The following is a 23,499-nucleotide window of genomic DNA, read 5'->3' on the forward strand; positions in this document are numbered from 1 at the left end:
CTTATAATCCCAACTCGGTTTATGTTTTGTGAGATGGAACCTTTTTATTTTATTAATAACTACTAACAAAATATTTTTTTACAAAAATAACACCACACAGGCATTAATAAACACCTAATGGATCAGATTATGTCAAAAACTCAATTTCGACCAAAAGTGGAGATAGAACCTTATAATTCTAAGCTCACGATGTGCCGGTATCAAATTTTCATGCTGCGATTAATCGATTGAGCTTTTATCACGGTATACGGTATTATCACGATATTTTAATTGCTCTAGAGAAACGGATGGATTGGGAGGGGATGTAATAAAAAAAAATAAAAAAACTTGCATCACAATAGGTGTAATTGTGATTGTCAAAACATTTGGTAACTAAACAGAATTTTACACAATTTTCACGATTTCAATTCAATTCTTGGGATTTGATTTCAATCTTGATTCAATATTGACTCTTTGGATAAATATTAGGTAGGCTACAGTAGATAGCCTACATGTACATTTTTCTCAAGAAACAATATATCTCACATAATGCTGTAAACATACAGTGAGCCCTGTCAGCTGGTATTATAATAGGTTTTCATTATAATAACAATTATGACACAAGTAAAAATATAATACACATGTAATATAGTGCACATATTTAGCGAAATACTCCTCTCTATAGCTATTTTTTCTAGTCAACTAACGTGTTGGTCATTAAATGGCTTTCCTGAGGTAAATGTAACGTTCTGTGACATAATAGTTCACCTGCAGTCAGGGCCGGTTCTAGACATTTGGAGGCCCTAGGCAAAATTCATGTTGGAGGCCCCCCACCCCCAATAAAAAACACTTGAAACAAATATGATTCCTAACCTTTTTATTTATACAACATTTAATTTTAAATTTAGTATATTTTTACTTACACAGTACATAAGTTTGGACAAATTACTATTTTTAATGTTTTTGAAAGAAGTATCTTATGCTCATCAAGCCTGGATTTATTTGATCAAAAATACAGAAAAATAATATAGTGAAATATTATTACAATTTAAAATAATGGTTTTCTATTTTACTATACTTTAAAATATATTTCTGTGATGCAAAGCTGAATTTAGTGTCACATGATCCTTCAGAAAACTTTATAATATTCTGATTTATTATCAAATGTTAGAAATGGTGCTTAATATTTATTTTATAACGTGATACTTTTTTTCAGGATTTTTTGATTATTAAAAAGTTGTTTTAAAAAAGTCTTCACTATCACTTTTATATATTTAACACATCCTCGCTGAATATTCCTGTTTTATTCTGTATTTTTGATCAAATAAATGCAGGCTTGTAGAGCATAATAAGAAACTTCTTTCAAAAACATTAAAAATAGTAATGGGTCCAGACTTTTTACTGGTAGCCTACTACATCAAACTTTATCTAAGGTAATCTCTTTTTTGTTTAATGAAGATGTTATTGTTCTTGTTGTTATTTTGCTGTTTTATTCAGTTTATTCACAGTTCCAGAATACCACTTCAGTAGATGAACATGAACGTGCTTTTATAATTGTTTTAGCTGCGTTATGGGCAGTATTTTTCCCTCCCATTTAATCAATATTGACTGCAGATATTGTCATATTATTAATATCAGTAATATGATATTATGTATTGCATTGCTACCTTAAATATGCTATACACAAATCAAGTGGAAGAGAAAGATACGATCGCTACTGAGCAAGAAAAAAATTCTAAACTAATATTCGTATAGGCTATGATGTCAGGGTATCTAATCATCAGCATCAGAATATAGAAGATAGACCCATAGATATGAGATCCTTTATTTGAAACATTTAAAAATGTTGCAGTGTGTTGGTTTTTTAACTTTGAATACAAACGTCTTGTCTTTTACTTTTGTAGCTTTTTTACTAGTCAGCTCCCAACGCGATGTTATTCAGTGTACGCGCAAATTCAAAGCGTCGCGTCTGGGCACGTTAATGACGCTCGCGCTCTTTTAAACTCGTAGACTAACAAAGCGGTGAATGATTTTTCCAGAAATGACGCTGATCTACAGTAGCCCACAAGTTTATATTTAAAATACATTGCAATCACTCCAAAATCGATGACCTGCATTACGAGCTGTGCTTCTTTGCGTGCCTATTTAGGCTTTTGCTTCGCACTCGCTGCACCTGATGGATGCGTTCGTTGACCGCCTCTGACCGCCGCTGACGTCCCCTCGGACTTAACTGGCTGGCGCCTCTATACAGTCATGGGCTGGCGTTAATGTGACGTAATGTAACAGTCTATGGTTAAGATAAACATCGTCACTATTTTTAGTTAATTAATGCATTTTGAAATAAATTGTAGATTGGACATTTGCATTTTTTTTTTTTCCTCTGTCTGGGCCCCATCCCGCCAATCGGGCCCTAGGCACGTGCCTAGTTTGCCTTTGCGTTAATCCGGCTCTGCCTGCAGTTTTACTGACCTCTTTCCGTGGTTGAAAAACACTGATTGATCAATATTATGTATGAGGCATGAATACCTTTCTGTAAGTTGTACTGTATCTTTAAATAAAAAGTAACATGACCGGTTTGCTTGAACTGAGGCGCTACAGCGATCTGTCACGTCACATTTACAAGCGCCAAAACGGTATTTATTGTCTGAATTTCGTAATAAAATGGACAGAACCTGATAGCTGAGAATTTTTTTCATATCAGAAGTAGCCTGCTCTGCCTAGTCTGTCGGTGTCAGTGTCCTCTTTGCTCCATGATTTTGCTCTGCGTGAGAAAATGGATGTGTGGCGCGAGAGCGTGTGAGAAGTGTAAATTGCGTGAGTCTCACGCTGAATGCGTAGAGTTGGCAGCCCTGCTTTTAGAAGGGGGATAAATCCTTTATTTTACTGTCTATGGATAAATCGTCGGCAGTGTTCCTCCTTCCGCCATATTCTTCTCCTTGTGAGGATTGTTTACATTAGACTAGAGTGCGCACTGCGCCGCATGCACACAGTGCTTCATGTGGGGATTGTTTACATCAGAGTGCGCACGTGTTTCGCGCAGCATATACGCAGTGTTTGTTTAAGCGGATGATGGAAAATAAGCTAATGCGTGTTCTATAAATATAAATTCTGATCTATTGTTTTTCACGGTATTTTGAAGTGCCCGCGATAACAATATCGTACATATTCATTACCGCGATTTATCGCATTACCGAATACCGGCACATGTCTAAGGGGGATGGTAACAATTGCCATAACAAGAAGTTCAAATTTGATGAATGCAATCGCACAGGTGGGACAATACATTTTGGGAGGACACAGGGTTTAATTGGGGAAAAAGCCCTGCAAAAAGCCATTTTTCTACCTAACTACAGGGCAGATTCGGCAGCGAAGGACGCGGCAGCACAGCAGACAAAAGAAACTGTGTACTTAAATATCTGACAATAACCTCGACGTTTGTTTTTCTTTACAGAGGATGCAGACTTTTGATACAGGGCAGACTGTGCCCAGTTAAATAATGGCTATGGATGAACTTGGTTAGCTATCCTGGCCTGGGTTATTATTGTGGCAGAGAGGTGCCACACCTTGCACAGCGCATAACTTAAAACTTTCCTTTTGCAGAATGTCAGGATGGATTGTGTCGAACAGAACTGATTCTGTTCCAAATGTATAAATATTGTTTTGTTAACATGAGCAAAGTGGGTTGAGTGGGTTTTTTTTCAGGTTTTTCAGTGCCATTCAGTGAGCAAAATTATCTGGTGACAATATGTTTTAGGCTGTTGACTCCACAGGTCACACCAAAAGGGACGACCAGCTAGACAAGCGGTCAATAACAAAATAGCTAGGGTCTGCATTCACAGGTGACGGCGGGCAGGAAATGGTTCATTCCAGTGGAGGTGCGGTCGGGATCTAAGGGAAGATCTTGTAAGGATCGGAGAGTGTGACACCTGGGTCCACGCCTCTCACCTTAGACTACACCAACCAACCTCAGCAACGCACGCACCGACGCGGAGGGAAGTAGGGGATAAAGGGACGTGCTGGTAACGTACCCTCCCTTGCCGACGGGGAAAATCCTCTCTACGGCACGCAAAGTGTCATATTGGTGAAGACGGAATGTCCATGGGGCGAACGAGATGATCAATACACCTTGAGGAAGATGTGGACCAACTAATGGTTGAGTTTAGCAGAATAATTTGTTTTGTGATTATGTTGATGATTTTTTTTGATTAAATCAAACTGGGGCTTAGTATTGATATAGATCTAATGATTTGATTGGTGCAAATGTTTTTAGGAAAAGTATAAAATCTATTCAATGATGTGAAGTACGGTCATAAACAAAAAAAGACAGTCAGTCTGTAATGGAAAAGTAAGAGTTAAATTTTAGCAATCACATTGGATAAAATGGATAAAATCATAAAACTCTTCTGGTTAGATTTGATTAAATAGGGTATTAAATAGAGCTTACTAAGTAAAACCATTGCTCGATTGAATTAAAAGTAAACAAAATATGGTTAGGAAATATGTAGATGGGTGTGGATTAATGGAAAAGGCTGAATGTATAAGAGTTATGATTGTATGTGTTATTCTGATAATTGTGTTATTCATGGGTGAATACGAGTACTGGAATGTCTGTTCAATTGGCGAAAATGACAGCCTATGCCAAGGATGAACAAAATTAGGCAGACGGTGGAAGTAGCGGAAGCTACAGTAACGTGGTAAAATGGGGGGTGTTTTTCAATTTCTTATTTTCTTACTTTCTTATTCTTTCTTTGATACGATGATAAAGAGGGTTGTAAAGAGGGTTAAACGATGTAAAGAGGGTTAAAAGCAGCAGCGATCCGTGTCACGAGGTGGCGTACAAGGACAGGGTTTGAAATGAAAGATTTTATTTTACTTTTATCCTTTGAAGTGCTATAGCTTGTGTTTTGTTTTCCTACTAACTATAACCTACTCTATTTCTTGTTTAGACTGAGGGTCCGACCAATAGTGTTGGGGGTGCGATAACAGTGCTTATCCATCTAGCCCGGCTTCAGAATAAACCTTTACTTGCTTGCTATAAAATTAAGGACCTATCCTTAGAAAAAACAGCCTAAGCTTATTTCATTTTAATCTTTTCTTTTCCTACAAGTTTAAAGAAGGGATAGACTTTGTGTGATAAATGCACTTTTATGATGGATAGATGCACTTTTATGATGGATAGATGAACTCTTTAATGATGGACAGATGCACTTTTATGATGGACAGATGCACTTTTATGATGGACAGATGCACTTTTATGATGGATAGATGCACTTTTATGATGGACAGATGCACTTTTATGATGGACAGATGTACTTTTATGATGGATAGATGCACTTTTATGATGGACAGATGTACTTTTATGATGGATAGATACACTTTTATGATGGACAGATGCACTTTTATGATGGATAGATGCACTTTTATCATGGATAGATGCACTTTTATGATGGATAGATACACTTTTATAATGGACAGATGAACTTTTATGATGGATAAATGCACTTTTATGATGGATAAATGCACTTTTATCATGGATAGATGCACTTTTATGATGGATAAATGCACTTTTATGATGGATAGAGGCACTTTGAAGAAAAATATACCCATTGACGTCATTATAAAGCTTGGAAGAGCCAGGACACTTTTTAATATAACTCTGATTGTATTCTTCTGAAAGAAGAAAGTCATACACACCTATGATGACGTCAGGGTGAGTAAATGATGGGCTAATTTTCATTTTTGGGTGAACTATCCTTAGGACCATAGACATAAAATACAAATAGGACTACCAAATTGCCTGTCACAGTTTTTGGCAAGTAAATCACGTGATGTGACACATCCTATTGACCCTATTCACATTTCTGGGTTTCTCGGAAGTGGAAGGCATCATAGTTGGGTTAACTTCTATAGCAGTGAATGAAAGACTACATTAAATATTTTTTTTGTGTGTTCCAATTTGCTCAAATAGCAAAAGAAAAACGCCACAACAGCGTTTTCACAACTTTCAAAAAGAGTAAAAAAATAGATAATGGCAGTCGGAAGAGAGAAAGTTGTCAACTTTGTCACAGCCGCGCTATTAGAAACACCCTCACAGCAGCATTAACTACTTTTTGTGTAATACAAATATAGTGTTATATGCGTAATTATCTTTTATTATGACAGTATGTGGCAACATGTACGTTAAAAGCGCATCTTCTGCACTAAATGATGATATTGCAATATTCTAGACTTACATGTATCTAATGCCACACTTACACTACAGAAGAGAAGACTGTAAAAAAAAAATATTTTTGCATTTTCAAATTACAAATTACTTGTATTTTAATTAAATGCTTTTTTCACAGCAGTATTTTGTATTTTATTTAAATACATTTGATGAGCAAGTATTTCTAATTAAATACTTTTTGATGTATTTGTGCCCATTTCTGGTTAAAGGTTGTAGAAGAACTGCTCCATGCTACATAGGATGCCGTTGCCAGGGGTTGGCAACCAAATGTAGTAGGATACAGCATGCTGAAACACTAGAGAGCAGCGACAGCAGCAGTGACTCCGAAAACAGCTAAACAAATAATATAAACATTATTACAGAAATTAGTTATCACCCTGAATTGTAAAATCTGTTTGTCTGTTTCATTAATCGTTTTTTTTTTTTTTTTTTGGTACAACTTGCTACTTAATGTAACAGTTTTAATCAGTAAATACTTTTTAACCTACTCCACACATGACTCCTGTGTGTTTTAGTCTTTCAACATTTAGTTGTCAGTACCTTTGTCTCACACTCCAAACACCTGGATTGAACAGTAACCAGCCTAACCCAAAATCCTCAAATCCTTTTTTTTAATTTCGATAGAATAAGTAAAGCTATCCCACTTGTGAAAGAATATTAGAAATACTAGACATTGCAATACAAATAATAGATAATATGCAAACGATATACTGTACATACAGAAACAGAGCATACAATTAACATCATTAATGGTAAACTTCTTTCTTGGATCTTGTTTGAATTGACAGGCTATTATAGGCTTGAAATTGAATTCCCTCTAAATGTGTTATGGGCCATGAGGACTGTCTGGTTAGTGAAAATGATCAAAATATGATTTCATCTAGTAAAAGTTAACTTCACATGGTAATTTGTTTATTTGAACAACAACAAAGGGAAAAGAATGCTACCGATTACAAATGGAATGTTCCATATTTTGTTCTTTTTTTTGCCTACCTATGAATTAAGAGGCATTGTTAACTCTTACATTCTAATTACATGTACAACCAAGGCATCAGATGAAAGCTTATCTTCCACTCTTTTGAAAGGTGTGCTCAGTTTGTTTCTAGCATAAAGTATCAGGGAGATATGCCTCAGGATTCATGAATATAATTAAACCTTTTTAGCATGTTTGGGTGATTCCGGGGAGTTAAAGCAGAATTTGAGGTAGCATTGTTTTGACCCTAATTACAAGTTTCCAGCAGCTTGTTGACCGGGTTGTCCACCCAGGTTGTGATCCTCAGACATCATAGATTTCATTTTTATATGACAACCTTTTACATCAGCCCATGTCTGCTAAACCCCCTTTGCCCCCTGGGTAAAAACATCTTGATCATGAGTAAATAATGACTGAATTTTTCTAATTTTGACCACAAGTGTGTATTTGAAAAGCAAAATAATGATTGTTTTACTTTTTAATGTAATGTTAGGTAAGGCTTCGAAAGAAAAGCAAAGTTTGTATTTCGCTCCAGTTCGGTTGATGGCGGTAATGCGCCAAACAGCCACTGTCAACAGCCAATACCACTCAAGAAGAAAAACTAAACTGTGGCAGATCTCAGGTCAGCCGCTGAGCCACAATTATCCCTGTGTGCACGTCATCAGTTCACGTACGCGTGTGTGTGTGCGGTGCGTTTAAAGAAAACGGTATGAATGTTCTCGAAACGCTGTCAAATATACGTGTGATGCTGTGCGATTATTGTATACACACAATGTTGGATTTTATTGTTCGCTTGTGTTTTGTGAAAAGTAATTCTTGTGTACCTGGCATTCGGAGAGTTATCCCAACTATCCACGTTTGCAGTGAAATATAATTGTATGAAATTACCTGTATTTATTTGACATTTTTATTTATTTGTTTTCTTAGGTGGGGATGGAAAGTCATTTTCACGTGGTTATTTTCTGTGCATTGATCTCTTTGCACCTAATGTTGGTCCAAGGAGCCAGACAAGACATCAAATGTGGAGGTATTGCCACCTTTTTCAACCTTTGCATGAGCACATGAATATTTTCTTATACATGGACAGTCATTGTGGGTTGATTGCAATAAAACTTGCTCTGTTACATACCTTCATAATTGCATCTTTGAAATGTTTTAAGGATTATTTCTGAAACGCATCATGCTTATTATTTCCCCCCCAGCATGCAGGGCATTAGTTGATGAAATGGACTGGGCTATATCACAAGTAGATCCCAAGAAAATGATCCAGACTGGATCATTTAGGATTAATCCTGATGGCAGTCAGTCAGTAAGAGAGGTGACATATTTTTCTTTCATAATGACCCTGGCTCTGAGTTGTTGTTTTTTTTACACCAACTTTGAGATTTTCATCTTCATGTATTTGTTTTAATGTCCTCAGGTTCCCTTTTCTCGCTCTGAGGGTCATCTTCTTGAACTGATGGAAGAGGTTTGTGAGAAGATGAATGATTACGGCGAACATGTTGACCCTGTCACCAATCGAAAGACATACGTGAGACACGCGTCCCGCGACGGCACTGCCATGGACCTTTCAGATGTGGCCTTTGACTCCAGAGTCACCTCCAGTTTAAAGTTTGCTGTAAGCTCCATTCTTTCATTTATTCACGCATTCACTTTTAGGTTAAGACAAGACAAACCTTAAAGGGATAGTTCACCCAAAAATTGAAATTATCCCATAATGAACTCACCCTAAAGCCATAGGTGTTTATGACTTTCTTCTTTTAGCCAAACACAATATCTTGGCTCTTCCAAGCTTTATAATGGCAGTGATTGGTACCTTAGATTTTGAAGCCCAAAAAAGTGCATCCATCCATCATAAAAGTAATCCATACGACTCTTATTAAAGGCCTTCTGAAGCGAAGTGTTGCGTTTGTGTAAGAAAAATATCCAAATTTATAACTTTATAAACTATAATCACTGGCTTCCAGCAACGGCCGTACACGAGTCGGGTCAGAGGTCACTCTTCCGCCAGAACTAGACTTGCGTACGTTACCGGAAGCCAGTGATTATAGTTTATTAAGTTATTAATGTGGATATTTTTCTTACAAAAACGCATTGCTTCATTTCAGAAGGCCTTTAATAACCCCTGGAGCCATATGGATTACTTTTATGATGGGTGAATGCGCTTTTTTGGGCTTCAAAATCTAAGGTGCCATTCACTCTCATTATAAAGCTTAGAAGAGCCAGGATATTTTTTAATAGGCTATAACTCTGATTGTGTTTGGCTGAAAGAAGAAACTCATGTACTGTACATCTGGGGTGGCTTGAGGTTGAGTAAATGATGGGATAGTTCTCATTCTTGGGTGACCTATCCCTTGAAAACACAAATTATTTTGATATTTAGTGCAAATTGGATGCACTTTTCTGTTGACTGATGCATTTCCTTATCAGTTTTAGAAACATCTCTCATGTGTCTTCACAGTGTGAAACGATCGTTGAGCAGCATGAGGATGAACTTATTGAATTCTTTTCTCACGAGACAGACAATGTTAAAGACAAGCTCTGCAGTAAGAGGACAGGTAAGGCTGTAAATATGGAGACATGATTCAGTATTCTTTTATTTCAAACCATTATATAAAATTCACATATCTGTCTTAAGCTATTTTATTGCAACATGGTCACATAACTTATCCCCACCCCCCACATGCATCTCTTTTACCTGTTACATATATTTTCAAGCAAATTTAAAGGGATAGTTCACCCAAAAATGAAGATTCTGCCAGGAATGACTATTGGTCATCTTTTTAATGAAATTTGATTTCGTTTCGATTTCTGTCCGTTCACCTAAAGCTATAACGTTTCAAAACGTTCATAAAGAGATCATAAAATAAATCCATATGAATCAAGTGGTTTAATCCAAGTCTTCAGAAGAGACTTGATCACTTTATGTAAAGAACAGATTTGGGGTACATTTACATGATAACGATGTACTATAAATGGAAAGGTTTTTCCTTTTGTGTTTTTGAAAAGTTTCGCGTACAGACGACAACGTTGTCAAAACGATTCCCGTACACACGGATTCGCGAAAACCACTAAAAACGCTGTATTCTGCTGCCAGGCCAGTAGTTGGCGATGTGAATTTGAAACTATTCGTCTTTGTAGTTTACACGGAGATGATAATGATATTGTTTTCAAAAACTTGGACTTTGAAACCCGTTTTTTTAATACCTGAACCTGAAACCTGAAATTAGATATCCTTGATGACATACATACGCTGCCGACAAATGTGACCTCCGGAGGATACAGAGATTGATCAGCGAACATCAACAAAAGCTCAACCGCACTTGCTTGATGCCTGAGGTTCATTCTCATGTTACGCAGCACGTTTGAGCTTCTGTTCATGTTTGCTGATCAATGTTTATATGTGAATAAGAGCCTAAATTAAATCTGTTCATCATATTGAGTCTCTTCAGAAAACTTGAATTAAAACTGCTAGATTCATAGGGATTTATTATATGATCTCTTAATGAACGTTTTGAAGAGTCAGAGTTTTGGGTGAATATAGACTTTCAATGGAGGTGCAGATTTCATTCAAAATATCTTTATTTTGGGTTCCAAAGACGAATGGGTTTGGAGTGAAACGTATGGAAGTAAAATAATGTCAAATGTTTTTGAAATAAAAAGCCTGTTGAATTGCACTACTTGAAAAAAAATAGGCATTGCATTAACCATGCTTGCATTTTAATGCATTGTATTTTTAGGGCTTGCATTTTTATGGGCTGAAATTCAACATGGTTGAATATTTAAGCTGTGAATATTTCAATTAAAAACATTTCAAACACATTTTCATTATTAAAAATTCAATAATCCATATTCACCTTTCATATTTCACTTCCAAAATATTCAAACTGTTTAAAAATACAACCTATAATATTCAACAGGCGATTTTCGGTCCATTTTATTTCGCTTTGCAAAATTCGCTTCCACAAATTCAGTGGTTCAAATTCAACAGTAAATTCAACGGAACTGCAGGAAAAGCAATAGATTACCGAGATACTCTCCATCTGCTGTTAGTCAACCTCACCAGCAGGAGGTGCAAAAGCGCTTGTTGTTGACGAAGACCAGCAACAGTTAGAGCAAGCCATTCATTCATAAAATGAAAATGAGCTGTGTCAGTATATATGCGGAAAAGATGATAAAGACACAACAGCTGTGTTTATGTTTCATTCAATAACTTCATTGTTACTTTCCCTGTGTAGCCTACATGTCATCAGCTTTCTCTACATGAACAGGATTATAATCGGTTTCCCTCAATACCTCACACTCGAGCATTCCCCTTCTGTCGGGGCAAAACGCTTAATGTAGTTTATGGACTAATACAGTGATATAAAAGACCAAACTCGCACCTTATTGGGGATGTAGGCTACTATATAGGCTACAGGCAAGCAGATGGACTAAGAATATGAACGTAACGCGCAAAGTTTCATGCTGAGCGTTTCGTGATATAGGCTACTGGCATAAAATCAACACTTGATCAATACTAACACTTTCTCTTTTCTCTTCTCTTTTCTCTCTCTCTCTCTCTCTCTCTCTCTCTCTCTCTACAGTATATAAATAGTAGCCTATAGTATAGTAGGCTATGCCTACGTGTATTGCATTAGCTTAAACTGGGAAGAGTCATAGCACTTGCATATTGTTGTCCTCCTATTGTTAGTTTAACTGTAAATCGCTTTGGATAAAAGCGTCTGCTAAATAAATGACTAAATGTAGCCTAATAAATGTAAAATTGGCTTGACATTGGACATTCGCACATTTAGGGACCGTCTCAAAAGTTGCATACAACATTGGCATACACGTTTCTAACTTCAATAGCAAACTTTAATTTATTTGAATAAATATCAAAAATCCAAAGGATGCGCATTATGCCTGACACTACATGAACACTTTACAGTTGGTTTTATGACTGTAAGTCGTTCTATTCAAATGCTATTGAAGTTAGAAACATGTATACCAAAGTAGTATACACTTTAGAGACGGTCCCTAAATGTGCGAATGTCCAACGTCAATGCCAGTCTATCACTGGGGAAACGCTCAGCATTAAACTTTGTGCGTTATTCTGAGTCAATCTGCTTGCCTGCGAGTTTGGTCTTTTATATCACTGTAATTAGTCCATTAAGCTATACGTTAAGCGTTTTATATGTCCAGCTGGGGAATCCTTAAGTATTGAGGGAAACCCTAATAGCTTGCATGCAGCACATCGCCACAATATAAAGTTAAGGCAACTAAACAACCAAGAGAAATATATGTCAACCTCAAAAATGTAATATTGGATCTGTATATCCGCATCGGGGAATAACATTATAATCTTGTTCACGGTAGAGAAAGATGCTTGTAGGCTACACAGGGAAAGTAACCGTGAAGACACTGAATTTAACATAAAACCGCCGTCATAATAATCACAAATACACTTGCATTGCTGTTAAATGAGTTTTATGAATGAATGGCTTGCTCTAACTGTTGCTGGTCTTCGTCAACAACAAGCGCTTTTGCACCCCCTGCTGGTGAGGTTGACTAACAGCAGATGGAGAGTATCTCGGTAATCTATTGCTTTTCCTGCAGTTCCGTTGAATTTACTGTCGAATTTGAACCACTGAATTTGTGGAAGCGAATTTTGCAAAGCGAAATAAAATGGACCGAAAATCGCCTGTTGAATATTATAGGTTGTATTTTTAAACAGTTTGAATATTTTGGAAGTGAAATATGAAAGGTGAATATGGATTATTGAATTTTTAATAATGAAAATGTGTTTGAAATGTTTTTAATTGAAATATTCACAGCTTAAATATTCAACCATGTTGAATTTCAGCCCATAAAAATGCAAGCCCTAAAAATACAATGCATTAAAATGCAAGCATGGTTAATGCAATGCCTATTTTTTTTAAGTAGTGCAATTCAACAGGCTTTTTGTTTCAAAAACATTTGACATTTACTTCCATAGAAACGAGGGTTAGTAAATAATGACAGAATTTCCATGTTTAGTTAAATTTAATAAAATGTGTACAATATTGTGTAACATATTGAAAAGGACATCTTGATCATCCCGTATCATCAATACAGTTTGCATATTGCACTTATGTGATAGTTTTTTGTAACTCTTCCCACAGATCTTTGTGACCACGCTCTGAAGATACCACATGACGAGTTATGAGACGGGCAGCTTTACCAATGTGTTCACCCGATAACCTTCAGTAAACAGACTGATTCTCTTACTTGTTGAGGACACTGAACATGCTAAGATCTACATTATGTGATGTACTTGACCCTATGGGTTAACTGTTGACCTGTTCAACTGTATTAATGGCGTTACCATCAAAACTGTTCATTGTCATTTATTAAATCTGACTTTCTACAGCTAAAATGAGATCTCTTTATGAGTCTCTCCAATGGTATACTTTTATATTTAACACTATTTGAACGCACTTAGTTTTTAGTTTAGAAGATAATTTGCAGTATATTTATTATAAGCACAGATTGAGGGCTGCTGGAGTGGTGTTTCTTTCTTCAGGTCACGAATCTGAGCAGATTACTAGTTATTAAGTCTTAAACTATTAGGCTGCCATCACTTTATATGGAGAAATATATGCAGTTTACCATCTTTTGTGTTTTTATTTGTTTTCTACCCAAATATAATTTGATTGGTAGTTTCTTCTGTATTTTATCAACATTTGTTGTGTTTGTATCCAGTATCCATTCTGCTATATGGATACCACCATGTTATATATATTTTTTTTAATAATTCAGAAATCCATATGGTCACACACACGTGAATAATTAGAACAATCTTGTTTTTTTTAAGCTCACAATTTATTGTTACTCTAGTATGGAGCCATGGTGTTTTAATATTTAGCAGCACAAAGCGGTCTCAATTGTCCTAAACACATTTTCCTAAAGCTTCTGGAGGTTTTAATCACAATGTGTTTTGCAACTCTGGAACTTGAGCTGAATTTTGCTACGTTTTTAGGAGTGAAACTTCCAGCATTAAGATGTACGACACAAGAACGACAAAGAAATATACAACTGTACTTGCTACTAAATGTGGTCCTACCTCAGGAGGGTGAAAAATTAAAAATGTGTTTTACAATATCTTTTATAGTCATTTATTGGTGAGTGTCAAAATACTAATATCAATAAATCAAATCATTGCAGGAAAAATTGTGCTTTTAAATCAGCTGCCATGTTTTTTTTTTTTTTTTTTAAAGGACATGCACATTGATTAACATTTCTGTAAATGTGCCGATATTGGCAAATAGCCTTTTTTCCAACTGTAGTTCTTAATCCAGATGTTAAAAGGACCATAAAACATTAACATTTACGAACATAAATACAGAAAAAACTTTACAGACAAAAAGTAAAAAAAGAAAAGATGGGAAAGACCATCTGGCAGCGGGCATCATACATCAAATACACACATATATATATATATATATATATATATATATATATATATATATATATATATATATATACATATACATATATAAATATATATATATTTATTTATTTCACATTTCTGATCGTTCAAAAGCCTAGCCTTTAAACGGCGAGTAAAGATTTGTCTTTAAATTGAGGTTCTTTACTGAAAAAATTATAATAATTGCCATTTAGTTCAGCCATGTATCTTTTTTTAAACTGAACTTCATCAAAACAGAAATGGTCAAAGTAGCCTGCAGTAAGTTCTACAATAATATAAAAGAAAAGCATACAGCCAGAGGTATGCGAATCATAATGTACAGTTATCCATCCACGGTAATGTTGACAAAGTAAGGATAGGCTTTCTTTGTTTAGAAATTCATTAGGTTGTATCTTTTATCTTGAAAATGTGACATCAAGCGAACACACACGAGCCTTCTGGCGTGTAATACCCCTGTTCTACCGTAGATGGCGCTGTAAACCAGCAGCTTCATGTTACAGCGCAGTTGTTTAACTAGACGAGTGGATCCGCTCACTGGTCGCCGTTCAAAACAAACTTTATTTCATTTATACACGTATTATCAGATTCCTAATGAATAAACTCCGACCTGACTAATCTGAGGAGATGGGAATATTAAACATAGAAGAGCAGGTAAGAGTTTTTCGCTTTAGTTTTCTTCAGAAGCATGGTCAGGACAAGTTTAGTTTGTTCTGTGGCATTGTTTCAGTTGGACTTTTTAATATACTTACTCTGGTGATATAGACAGCTAGATAAAAACTGAGTGTCTCTGTTAAACTAGTTATATCAATCTGTTCTCTTAATAGTGGTCTTTTACGCTGTCGAGTGAAAACCCACATGTCGTCAACAGTATGAAGCCTCTTCTCTGTATTCATAGTTATAGTTCATATTCATACCTTTTTTTTTTTTTAAATAATACACAATTTTCTTAAAAATAAGTTGGATTTAAACCAATAATGATGTGCACAGATAAATCATTTATTTAAATACTCCAGCATTTCATAAATGATAGGATATGTCAATTTCATGTTGACTTTAAAAATGACAATAAACCTTACTTTGAATATGAAAAAGATGACTCTAAACCATTTGGACACTAACCCTGTATTCATAATAATTTCCTCTCCAAACTTCACTGATCCTTCTAATCCGTCTCTCTCTCTAGTCGCTCCTGGTTCAGGCAGTTTTCAGCCAGAATGCTGAAATGGTGGAATTTTTGTTGGAACAAATGGAAGAAGTGGATGAATTGGTATAGTTTTGTCTTATGATATTTGAAGAAACATCCTGATTCTGACAAATTATGTTACTCATTTTACATGTTTGTAAGAATGCATAATTGCACATATCTGATGACTAGAACGCTGAAATATTGCATTTTAAAATTATAGAGTGAGTGAGCACACATTTTTCTTGGTAATAAAACTATTTGTTGTTTCAGGACCAAGAGTGCCGCACCGCCCTTCATGCTGCAGCGTATGTGGGTGGAGTTCACATCATGGAGATCCTCATCAGTTCAGGTGCCATCAGTCTGCAAATCAGCATATTAAAATGATTTCTGAAGGATCACGTGACGCTGAAGACTGGAATAATGATCAAAGGAATAAATTAAACATTACAATATATTCACATAGAAAACTGTTCCCCTGTAAAGTCCCCCTGTAGTCAATAATTGTATCCCTTAAAACTAATCTTTGATCACCAAAATGACATAATTAAATGTTTTTTCTAAAAAAAAAAAAAAAATCTTCATGCCTTAAAATATCTTGAATGTAACTCGACACCTCATTTAGTATACGCGGTTCTATGAATATGCAAATGAGCCCCGCCTCCACTCAGCTCAGAGATCCACCCGTTGACGATCACACGTTGATCTGATTGGTTACAAGGTAGTTTGTGAGGTCAGAAACACCAGCGATTTCAAAGCGTGTTTTTGAGACTGTCTTTGGTTCACTGCAGTTTTAAGGAGAAAATACTCAGCAATGCTGTCGACTTATGAATTTACACATGGTTTGTCTTAAAGCACATTAAAAACACCACATAGACATATAAACAATATTAAAAGCTGGATTTTCCCCACAAGGGGACACATTGTAATAATATTTAAGAATATGACTGTAATTTGAAGGCTTGGTGAGGATAAGATACTTTTTGACCGGTGGTGTATACATTGTAGTTGAAGTTAATCTTAAACTAAATAGAACATGTTGTCTTTCTGTTTTTGTCTTTGATGGCCTGTGATCTTGTGTTTTAGGTGCTAATGTTAATGCTAAAGACCAGGAGTGGTTGACTCCTCTGCATCGGGCCGCTGCCTCTCAGAACGAAGTATGAGAGGACTTTAAAACATCATTTTGCTGTTCATTGTGTTTTCTTTTCTCATGTTGTGCTGTTGTGATGCAGGGCTCTGTTGTGCTTCTGCTGAGGAAGGGAGCAGAAGTGAACACACAGGACAGGTTCTGTCAGACGCCACTACATGTAGCTGCAGCCAACAGAGCCGTGAAGTGTGTGGATGTTCTGCTTCCCCACATGAGCTGTATGAATGTAGCCGATCGGTTTGGGAGAACGGCTTTACATCACGCCGTCCACAGTGGACATGCAGAGGTATGGCAAGAGCTGACACTGAATCTCGAGGACGATTCATTGAGGATTTATATGAAACTCTATGGCTACGTCTACATTAATCAGGATAAGTTTAAAAGTGGTATTTTCGTTTCAAAACGCTCTCCGTCCACACTTGCATTTTCCAAAAGTTTCTCGTTCACACTGAAAGTCACCATGAAATCAATTCTTTTTTTTAAATGCAGTATCGCAGTATTTATTCTAAATGATTTATCTGTGCACATCATTAGTTTTTTTTAATTCATGTGCCTCATAATCTTGAATCAGAATAACTTCCCCTTCCTCTTGAAGCATCTCTTCTTATCTGATGACGAGGGCGGGGCAACCTGTCACTCACATGAGATCCACCAATAGCAAACCACAACCATCCAATCAATTCCACACAGACAAAATCAAGCCCCGCCCTACATTTGATGTTGTTACAGAAGCCTTGGATATAAAATAGGGAAGAAAAGACTATTGCAACTTCCGTTTCATACCGACTTTAAACATCGAAAAACACTTAAACTAAGGAACATTTTTTACCTTAAAGGGGTCATATAATGGTACATGCACTTTTACAAGTTGATTGCACTGAAATGACTGTTGGCAGTGCCTGTACACAACCATCCTATCATGATAAAAATCCATCCAGTGGTTTTGTTTTAATCTCCTTATATGTTTGACCCTGTCTCAAATCAAGCCGTTCGATATTGTGACGTCATAATATCCAACGCCCCTCCCGCGATTGTTGAGTGACAGCAGTGTTTCAACACAAGACCCGCCCTGAGCGAGCTGTGACTGCTGTCGTCATAGTAGTCCGCTATTGTTGATATGCTGGAGCAGAATGGCGTCTAAGCGATTGTTGTGTTCTGTTCTTAGATGTAATAAGGAACACAGCAGTCATTTTACTGTTCCGAAATCCGACCCGCTGAAGACGCAGTGGCTGAGTTTTGTTTTTGAAGGAAATATTCCCAACGATCAATCTAAATGCCATTATGTTTGCGCTAACGTTAATCATTTCTCACCAGACTGCTTTTTAAACGAGTGTCAGTATAAAGCTGGGTTTGCTAAGAGGTTGCTACTGAAAAACGAATCTGTACCAACTATTCGTGTGCCTGCTGCAGTTCCAGAAGAAGTAAGTATAACGTTTTATTAACCTGTATATTAATCTTTGCAAATCGCTTGCACTTTATGATGAATGTGGCTAATGTTTACACTCATTACTGCATTGTAGGATACATTACGGCATGTTTTCTATGTAACGACGTTCTCAAAACAACTCATAATCCTATACTGTATAATAATGAACAACGCGTTATGGTTAATGTGTTATAAAAACTGTGTACAACAAATTATTAGGTATCTTTCAACTACTGCTAGAAACAGTCAACACAGAGATAACGTTACGCAATACGCATCATTGAGAAGCCATCATTTACAAAAATAGTTTTTCAGCATCAATCTGTCAACGAACTAACCTATACATAAGTAAAGCTAAACACATAGCGTTTGTATCTCACTATTCTACCGTGCCAGTACATACAAAAATAGATCAAAATGACATTACGTTAACCAACCATTCAGAAACGTCCTGTCCGAGCCGTAATGGTCGAACTTTTTCGGGGCCGTCATCTTGTTCAGAGTCCAAATCAGGTTCAAATTGGTATGGTTGCAAAGACGTATCCCCAGAAACTCCCGTTGCCATTATTGTTCCAAAATATAACCTCAAATGTTGTCAAGGCAACGGTCCACGTGCGTTGTTTCAGAACGCCTCACAGAACAGAGGGGCGGGGTGAGCAAAGCTCATTATCATTTAAAGACACATGCACTGAAACAGCGTGCTGAAAACAGCTGTTTTTGACCAGGTAAAATTAGTGTTTTCTTACAATACTAATGAGAATTTTTAATTAAAGTATATTACAAACTTTTTATTTAGACCCTAAAGAAACATATTAGCTTGTACTAAAATGGCATTATATGACCCCTTTAAAATAATGTTTCCAAAATCGTATCAGTGGTTCATCAAGTCGTAACAGGGTGAAAGGCACTTCTGCATTCGCTTTGCGGCCCTATATCAGCTATAACCACACTATGCAAGTTTGTCAATCCGGGTCGCGTTAATTACAAATTGACTTGCTTTATGTCAAGCTCTACAATAGTCATTATTTAGTTTTTCTTCGTTTCTGATGTTGCAATACATCATACTTTCATTAAATCATGCAACATACTCTACCCTGTCTGTGGACATCGTTCATTCCAAAGCCGGTGCTGGATAAACAGAGCGTGTGTGCGACAGTAGGCTGCGGGCGGCGAAATTATTTACGACAGCAGTAATGGACAATTCCGTTTTCAACCTGTAGGGGGGCCGCAGAGGAAAAGTTCCTTAGTGTTGCTTTAAATCTTGCTACGCTTGTGTAAATCGTAATCGGATGATACCGGGAGACCAGACATAATAAATTTCTCACTTAAGTTCTTCTTTTGGTACGATCACTTTATCAGCAAAATATCTCACCACTTACTGGTGGCCAAAACTGATGTCCAGAGAGGACGTTAGTGTTTAATGACCCTACGAGTTTGATTAAAACATCAAAATATGAGGAAAATATTTTATTTTTGTTACATATTTTAAATTTGAGGGAAGAACATAACACTAAACTTGGTTGAAGTATTTATCTGACAAAATTGTTTGGCAAAAACTACAGTTACCAAAAACGGCATAGAAAAAAAACAAAAAGCTCTCAAGAAAAAAACATACAGTACAATGACTATAATTGACATAATCAGTTATTACTATTTTGTTGGTTCTCTTTTGTTTTTTGCATTATTCATAATTTCTTTGTATGACAGCCTGGCCAAAAATGATTTGACGTTTCATTGCATTATTATCACAAATAAAACAATTGACACAAGCACAACTACGCAATATGCTTACAAAATCTTTAGCAACTTTTTTATAATATTTGAATAAAGGGTGAAGATATCAATTTTCCTAGGCTGGACATTACTTTTGGCCACCACTGTACTGTAAAAAACACAATTGCCCCAGGATGGCAATTGTGAGAAACATTTCTGTAATCTTTGCAGGAATGTATTATAAAGATTGTAGAAAGTAACATTTAGCAACACTGAATGTTAATAAGCAGGCTCAACAGTGCCAAAATAGCACAATTTGCATTATCATTTTCGAATACCACCATCCACACTACAATGCGAATCCACTTTAGAGAGCGTCTTCATAAAAAGATCAACACAAAAACAGCGTCTCACTGTGGACAGAAAGCGTATTTCACATATATCCATATTCATGCAGATGTAGCCTTCTATATCTCTTAAAGTCCCCCTGTGGTGGAAATCAAGCTTTTAAAGCTAGGGTAGGTAATCCTGTTCAGAAACACTTTTTTTATACTGGGTGAAATGGTCCTTCCATCCTGAGAGTAGTCAATACATTATGTGTTCAGAAAAAGGAATGAAAACAATCAGACCTCTGTAGCAGCTGCAGGACAGTAAAAACTCTGACCAATCACTGCCTCTCGGTCCGAGTGTAAAGAACCAATCAGATTCCTTCAGAGCCAGGAGGAGTGTCTTAGCAGTGTCAATCAAGTTCGCGTACGCGCTGATCGCCCCCTCTTGCACAGCGCGTACCGTCATTCAAAATCAAGATTGCCGGTGTGCCGAGCAGCTGTGCTAATGGATGACAAACAACCAAAACTACCAATTTCTGGAGTGGAACCTGCTCATACAACAAAGACAGGTAAACGGAAAAAGACCGATGACGATAAACAAGCCCGTCGGAGCCCATTGACTCAGTGTTAAAACTCTAGCCGCATAACATACAGATAAAATGTCACGCACTGTGCAAAGCAACAATTGAAACCTGCTAATTCACTGGCTTGTCATGTTGCTAAAATAATGTACTAGCAAACCTTATTTAGCATTACATATCGCTAGAATAATTATTTACATAGCCTACTGCAGCGTTAGTTACCGTTATATTATCTTACTAGCTATTTATAACTCATAGAAAGAGTGCAACATTATAAAGTTACATTACATGTATTGCATAATACGTAATGATTTGAGGACCAAGTTTGTAGTCAAAGTATGGGCAGGCCAGTCAATGTAAAGCATTTCGTCCCTACCAGTGAATGTGCCATAACTGTTTATCCGTCGTCATCGGTGACCCTGCATGTTTACTGCCCTGCGCGTTCACGGCAGGCTCCGCTGTGGGGGGAACTTTACATAACAAAATACATGTTTAACAGCTAGTAGGCCTAACATTATATGTTATGAATCTTACACGAAATTCATCTTCATCACAGTGCAACTAATGGAAATGGAAAAACGTGTATCAATGCAACCTGTTTTTAGCTTTGCCTTATAGTTATAACTAGCTCGTTAGCGAATCAAAAAATATATATTTTAAACTTTACCAATATCGATATGATAGCTTGATAGTGAGTAGGCTACTAAAATACATCTTATTTGTTTATATTCATAATGATAAAGTTAGATTTTTTTATTACATGTGATTCTGACATGATGCTACATGCACTGCGCTCCTTCCTCTCCGCTTGTCTCAGGTAAATAATGCGTCTTCCAGCTCAGCTGTCGGAGTCGCGCGTTCATGTGTTTTGGGGGCGTGGCTTTAGAAGGACCCCAGAATGGAGAGGGGGTGGACTGAATGGAAATAATGAGCTGTCTTTAAAACAGTCGTTAGAGGTCTACATACACTCGATTTTTATACTTTCTTTTTCAGAATACTTACATTTTAATTATGTATTGATATATACATAAAGTTTAAACAAATTTGAAAAATAAGTTTTTTAGACCATTCTTACCTACCCCAGCTTTAATGTTGTTTATATGTCTGTGTGGTGTTTTTAATACGCTTTAAAGGGCACCTATTATGACTCTTTTCACAAGATGTAAAATAAGTCTCTGATGTCCCCAGAGTATGTATGTGAAGTTTTAGCTCAAAATACCCAACAGATAATTTTTCACAGCATGTTTAAATTGTCATTTTTTGGGGCTCAGAAAAACATACTGTTTTAGTGTGTATCCCTTTAAATGCGAATGAACTGCTGCTGCTGACACAGGGGGCGGAGCCTCACGAGCTCGCGCTCAGAGCCAGGACAATCTCATCTGAAAATATCAGAACAGAAACTCTCAGTTGCGGTGTTCATTTCGACTCGGAGTCGGACAATAATGCCCACAGAGCCAGAGACTATATATGCTGTATGGAGATAGAACAGGTATAGTTTAGTTTAATTATGGTTATAACTTAATTGTCATCTGCTTTTATCCACTATTAATACAAGCCTGCTGTAGCAGACTCTGTCCAAAGGATGACCAAAATATACTGATATACTGAAATATACTAAGTTCAGTGAAGTTTATTGTACATCACACAAAAGATGCAGTGTTAGTTTTACTCCAGAGAATCACAGTAAGAGCTGAATAAACAGTATAAGAAGTGCGCATTAAAGTCTTATCCATAAACTCTCTCTCTCACCCTTTCATTATCAACAACATACACAGCGAAGTACACAAAAAACTCATTACAACTAACAGTAAACAAATTTATACACACCTTTTCAGTGGGCGCTTAATAAACTGGTAAACCTTATATCCGTAAAATGACTCGATGAGCTGTGATAAAAAGCACGCTCTCACTTTCATTTCTGCCATGGTCAGTAATGTTAGGCCTGTTGCTCCGGAGACCGTAAGCTGGATCACAAACAGTTGTACTGATCCATCCTCGAGTAACTACGAGAGTAAATGAAGACTGCTATGTTTATTCTTACATCCAACAACAAAACACCTCAATCGCTTAGGAGACATTCTTGTCTACAGCTGCTCAAGCGTCGAAACAATGGCGGACTCTGTGTCCAGCTCACTCAAGGTGGGTCTATGCTCAAACTGCAGTGTCAATCAACAGTCGTGGGCGGGGCCTGTGCAAAGCGACGTCACATTGCCCCGAATCTGAGAACAGCTCGTTCTGAGACGGTGCTTATGATTTATGGGGATTATAAAAAAAGCACTGGATGGATTTTTATCATTATAGGGTGGTTGTGTACACACACTGCCAACACACATTTATGTTCAAACACCATGTAAAAGTGAATTTTGCATAATAGGTGCCCTTTAATAGCCTGGCTAACGTCAGACCAAGTCTCATTTGAGACTTGATCTGGGAACCACATGTTCATTTTCTCGTATTTGAGGCGTGGTTTACGAATGCACAGAGCCGTTTAT

At 36.7% G+C, this 23,499-nt stretch overlaps 2 protein-coding genes across 9 annotated transcripts in view; both read left to right on the top strand.

The window, feature by feature from the left end:
• Positions 1-7,714: 7,714 nt before the first annotated feature.
• Positions 7,715-14,513, top strand: cnpy2 (canopy FGF signaling regulator 2). Of its 4 annotated transcripts, none has more exons than XM_081357449.1 (6): positions 7,715-7,800; positions 8,106-8,205; positions 8,381-8,496; positions 8,599-8,796; positions 9,640-9,736; positions 13,322-14,379. In XM_081357449.1, the coding sequence occupies exons 2-6, from the start codon at positions 8,112-8,114 to the stop codon at positions 13,363-13,365; spliced, it is 549 nt and encodes a 182-aa protein (XP_081213575.1). In that variant the 5' UTR covers positions 7,715-7,800; positions 8,106-8,111; the 3' UTR covers positions 13,366-14,379. The 4 variants fall into 4 exon arrangements, with proteins under 4 accessions (XP_081213575.1, XP_081213574.1, XP_081213576.1 ...); XM_081357448.1 differs by having other exon boundaries at positions 7,795-7,885; positions 13,322-14,513; XM_081357450.1 differs by lacking the exon at positions 7,715-7,800 and adding an exon at positions 7,903-7,987.
• Positions 14,514-15,058: 545 nt separating this feature from the next.
• ankrd52b (ankyrin repeat domain 52b) overlaps positions 15,059-23,499 on the top strand; it is a 35,039-nt gene continuing 26,598 nt past the window's right edge. For all 5 annotated transcript variants that reach the window (XM_081358620.1, XM_081358621.1, XM_081358624.1 and 2 more), the window contains exons 1-5: positions 15,059-15,279; positions 15,812-15,895; positions 16,085-16,163; positions 16,898-16,968; positions 17,044-17,244. In XM_081358620.1, the coding sequence (XP_081214746.1) occupies positions 15,253-15,279; positions 15,812-15,895; positions 16,085-16,163; positions 16,898-16,968; positions 17,044-17,244 (462 nt within the window). In that variant the 5' untranslated portion in view covers positions 15,059-15,252. The remainder of the gene's footprint in view (positions 15,280-15,811; positions 15,896-16,084; positions 16,164-16,897; positions 16,969-17,043; positions 17,245-23,499) is intronic.

Source organism: Scardinius erythrophthalmus (assembly GCF_964197995.2).
Source record: "Scardinius erythrophthalmus genome assembly, chromosome: 25".
Taxonomy (NCBI): Eukaryota; Metazoa; Chordata; class Actinopteri; order Cypriniformes; family Leuciscidae; genus Scardinius; species Scardinius erythrophthalmus.

What these genes read in the sequence shown, in the direction of transcription:
- cnpy2 (XM_081357447.1), top strand. Translation starts at nt 7,924, where the DNA reads ATGCTGTGCGATTATTGTATACACACAATGTTGGATTTTATTGTTCGC. An exon ending in GTGTACCTGGCATTCGGAGA is followed by an intron (nt 8,017 to 8,105) that starts GTTATCCCAACT and finishes TTGTTTTCTTAG; the next exon opens with GTGGGGATGGAAAGTCATTT. An exon ending in CCTCCAGTTTAAAGTTTGCT is followed by an intron (nt 8,797 to 9,639) that starts GTAAGCTCCATT and finishes GTGTCTTCACAG; the next exon opens with TGTGAAACGATCGTTGAGCA.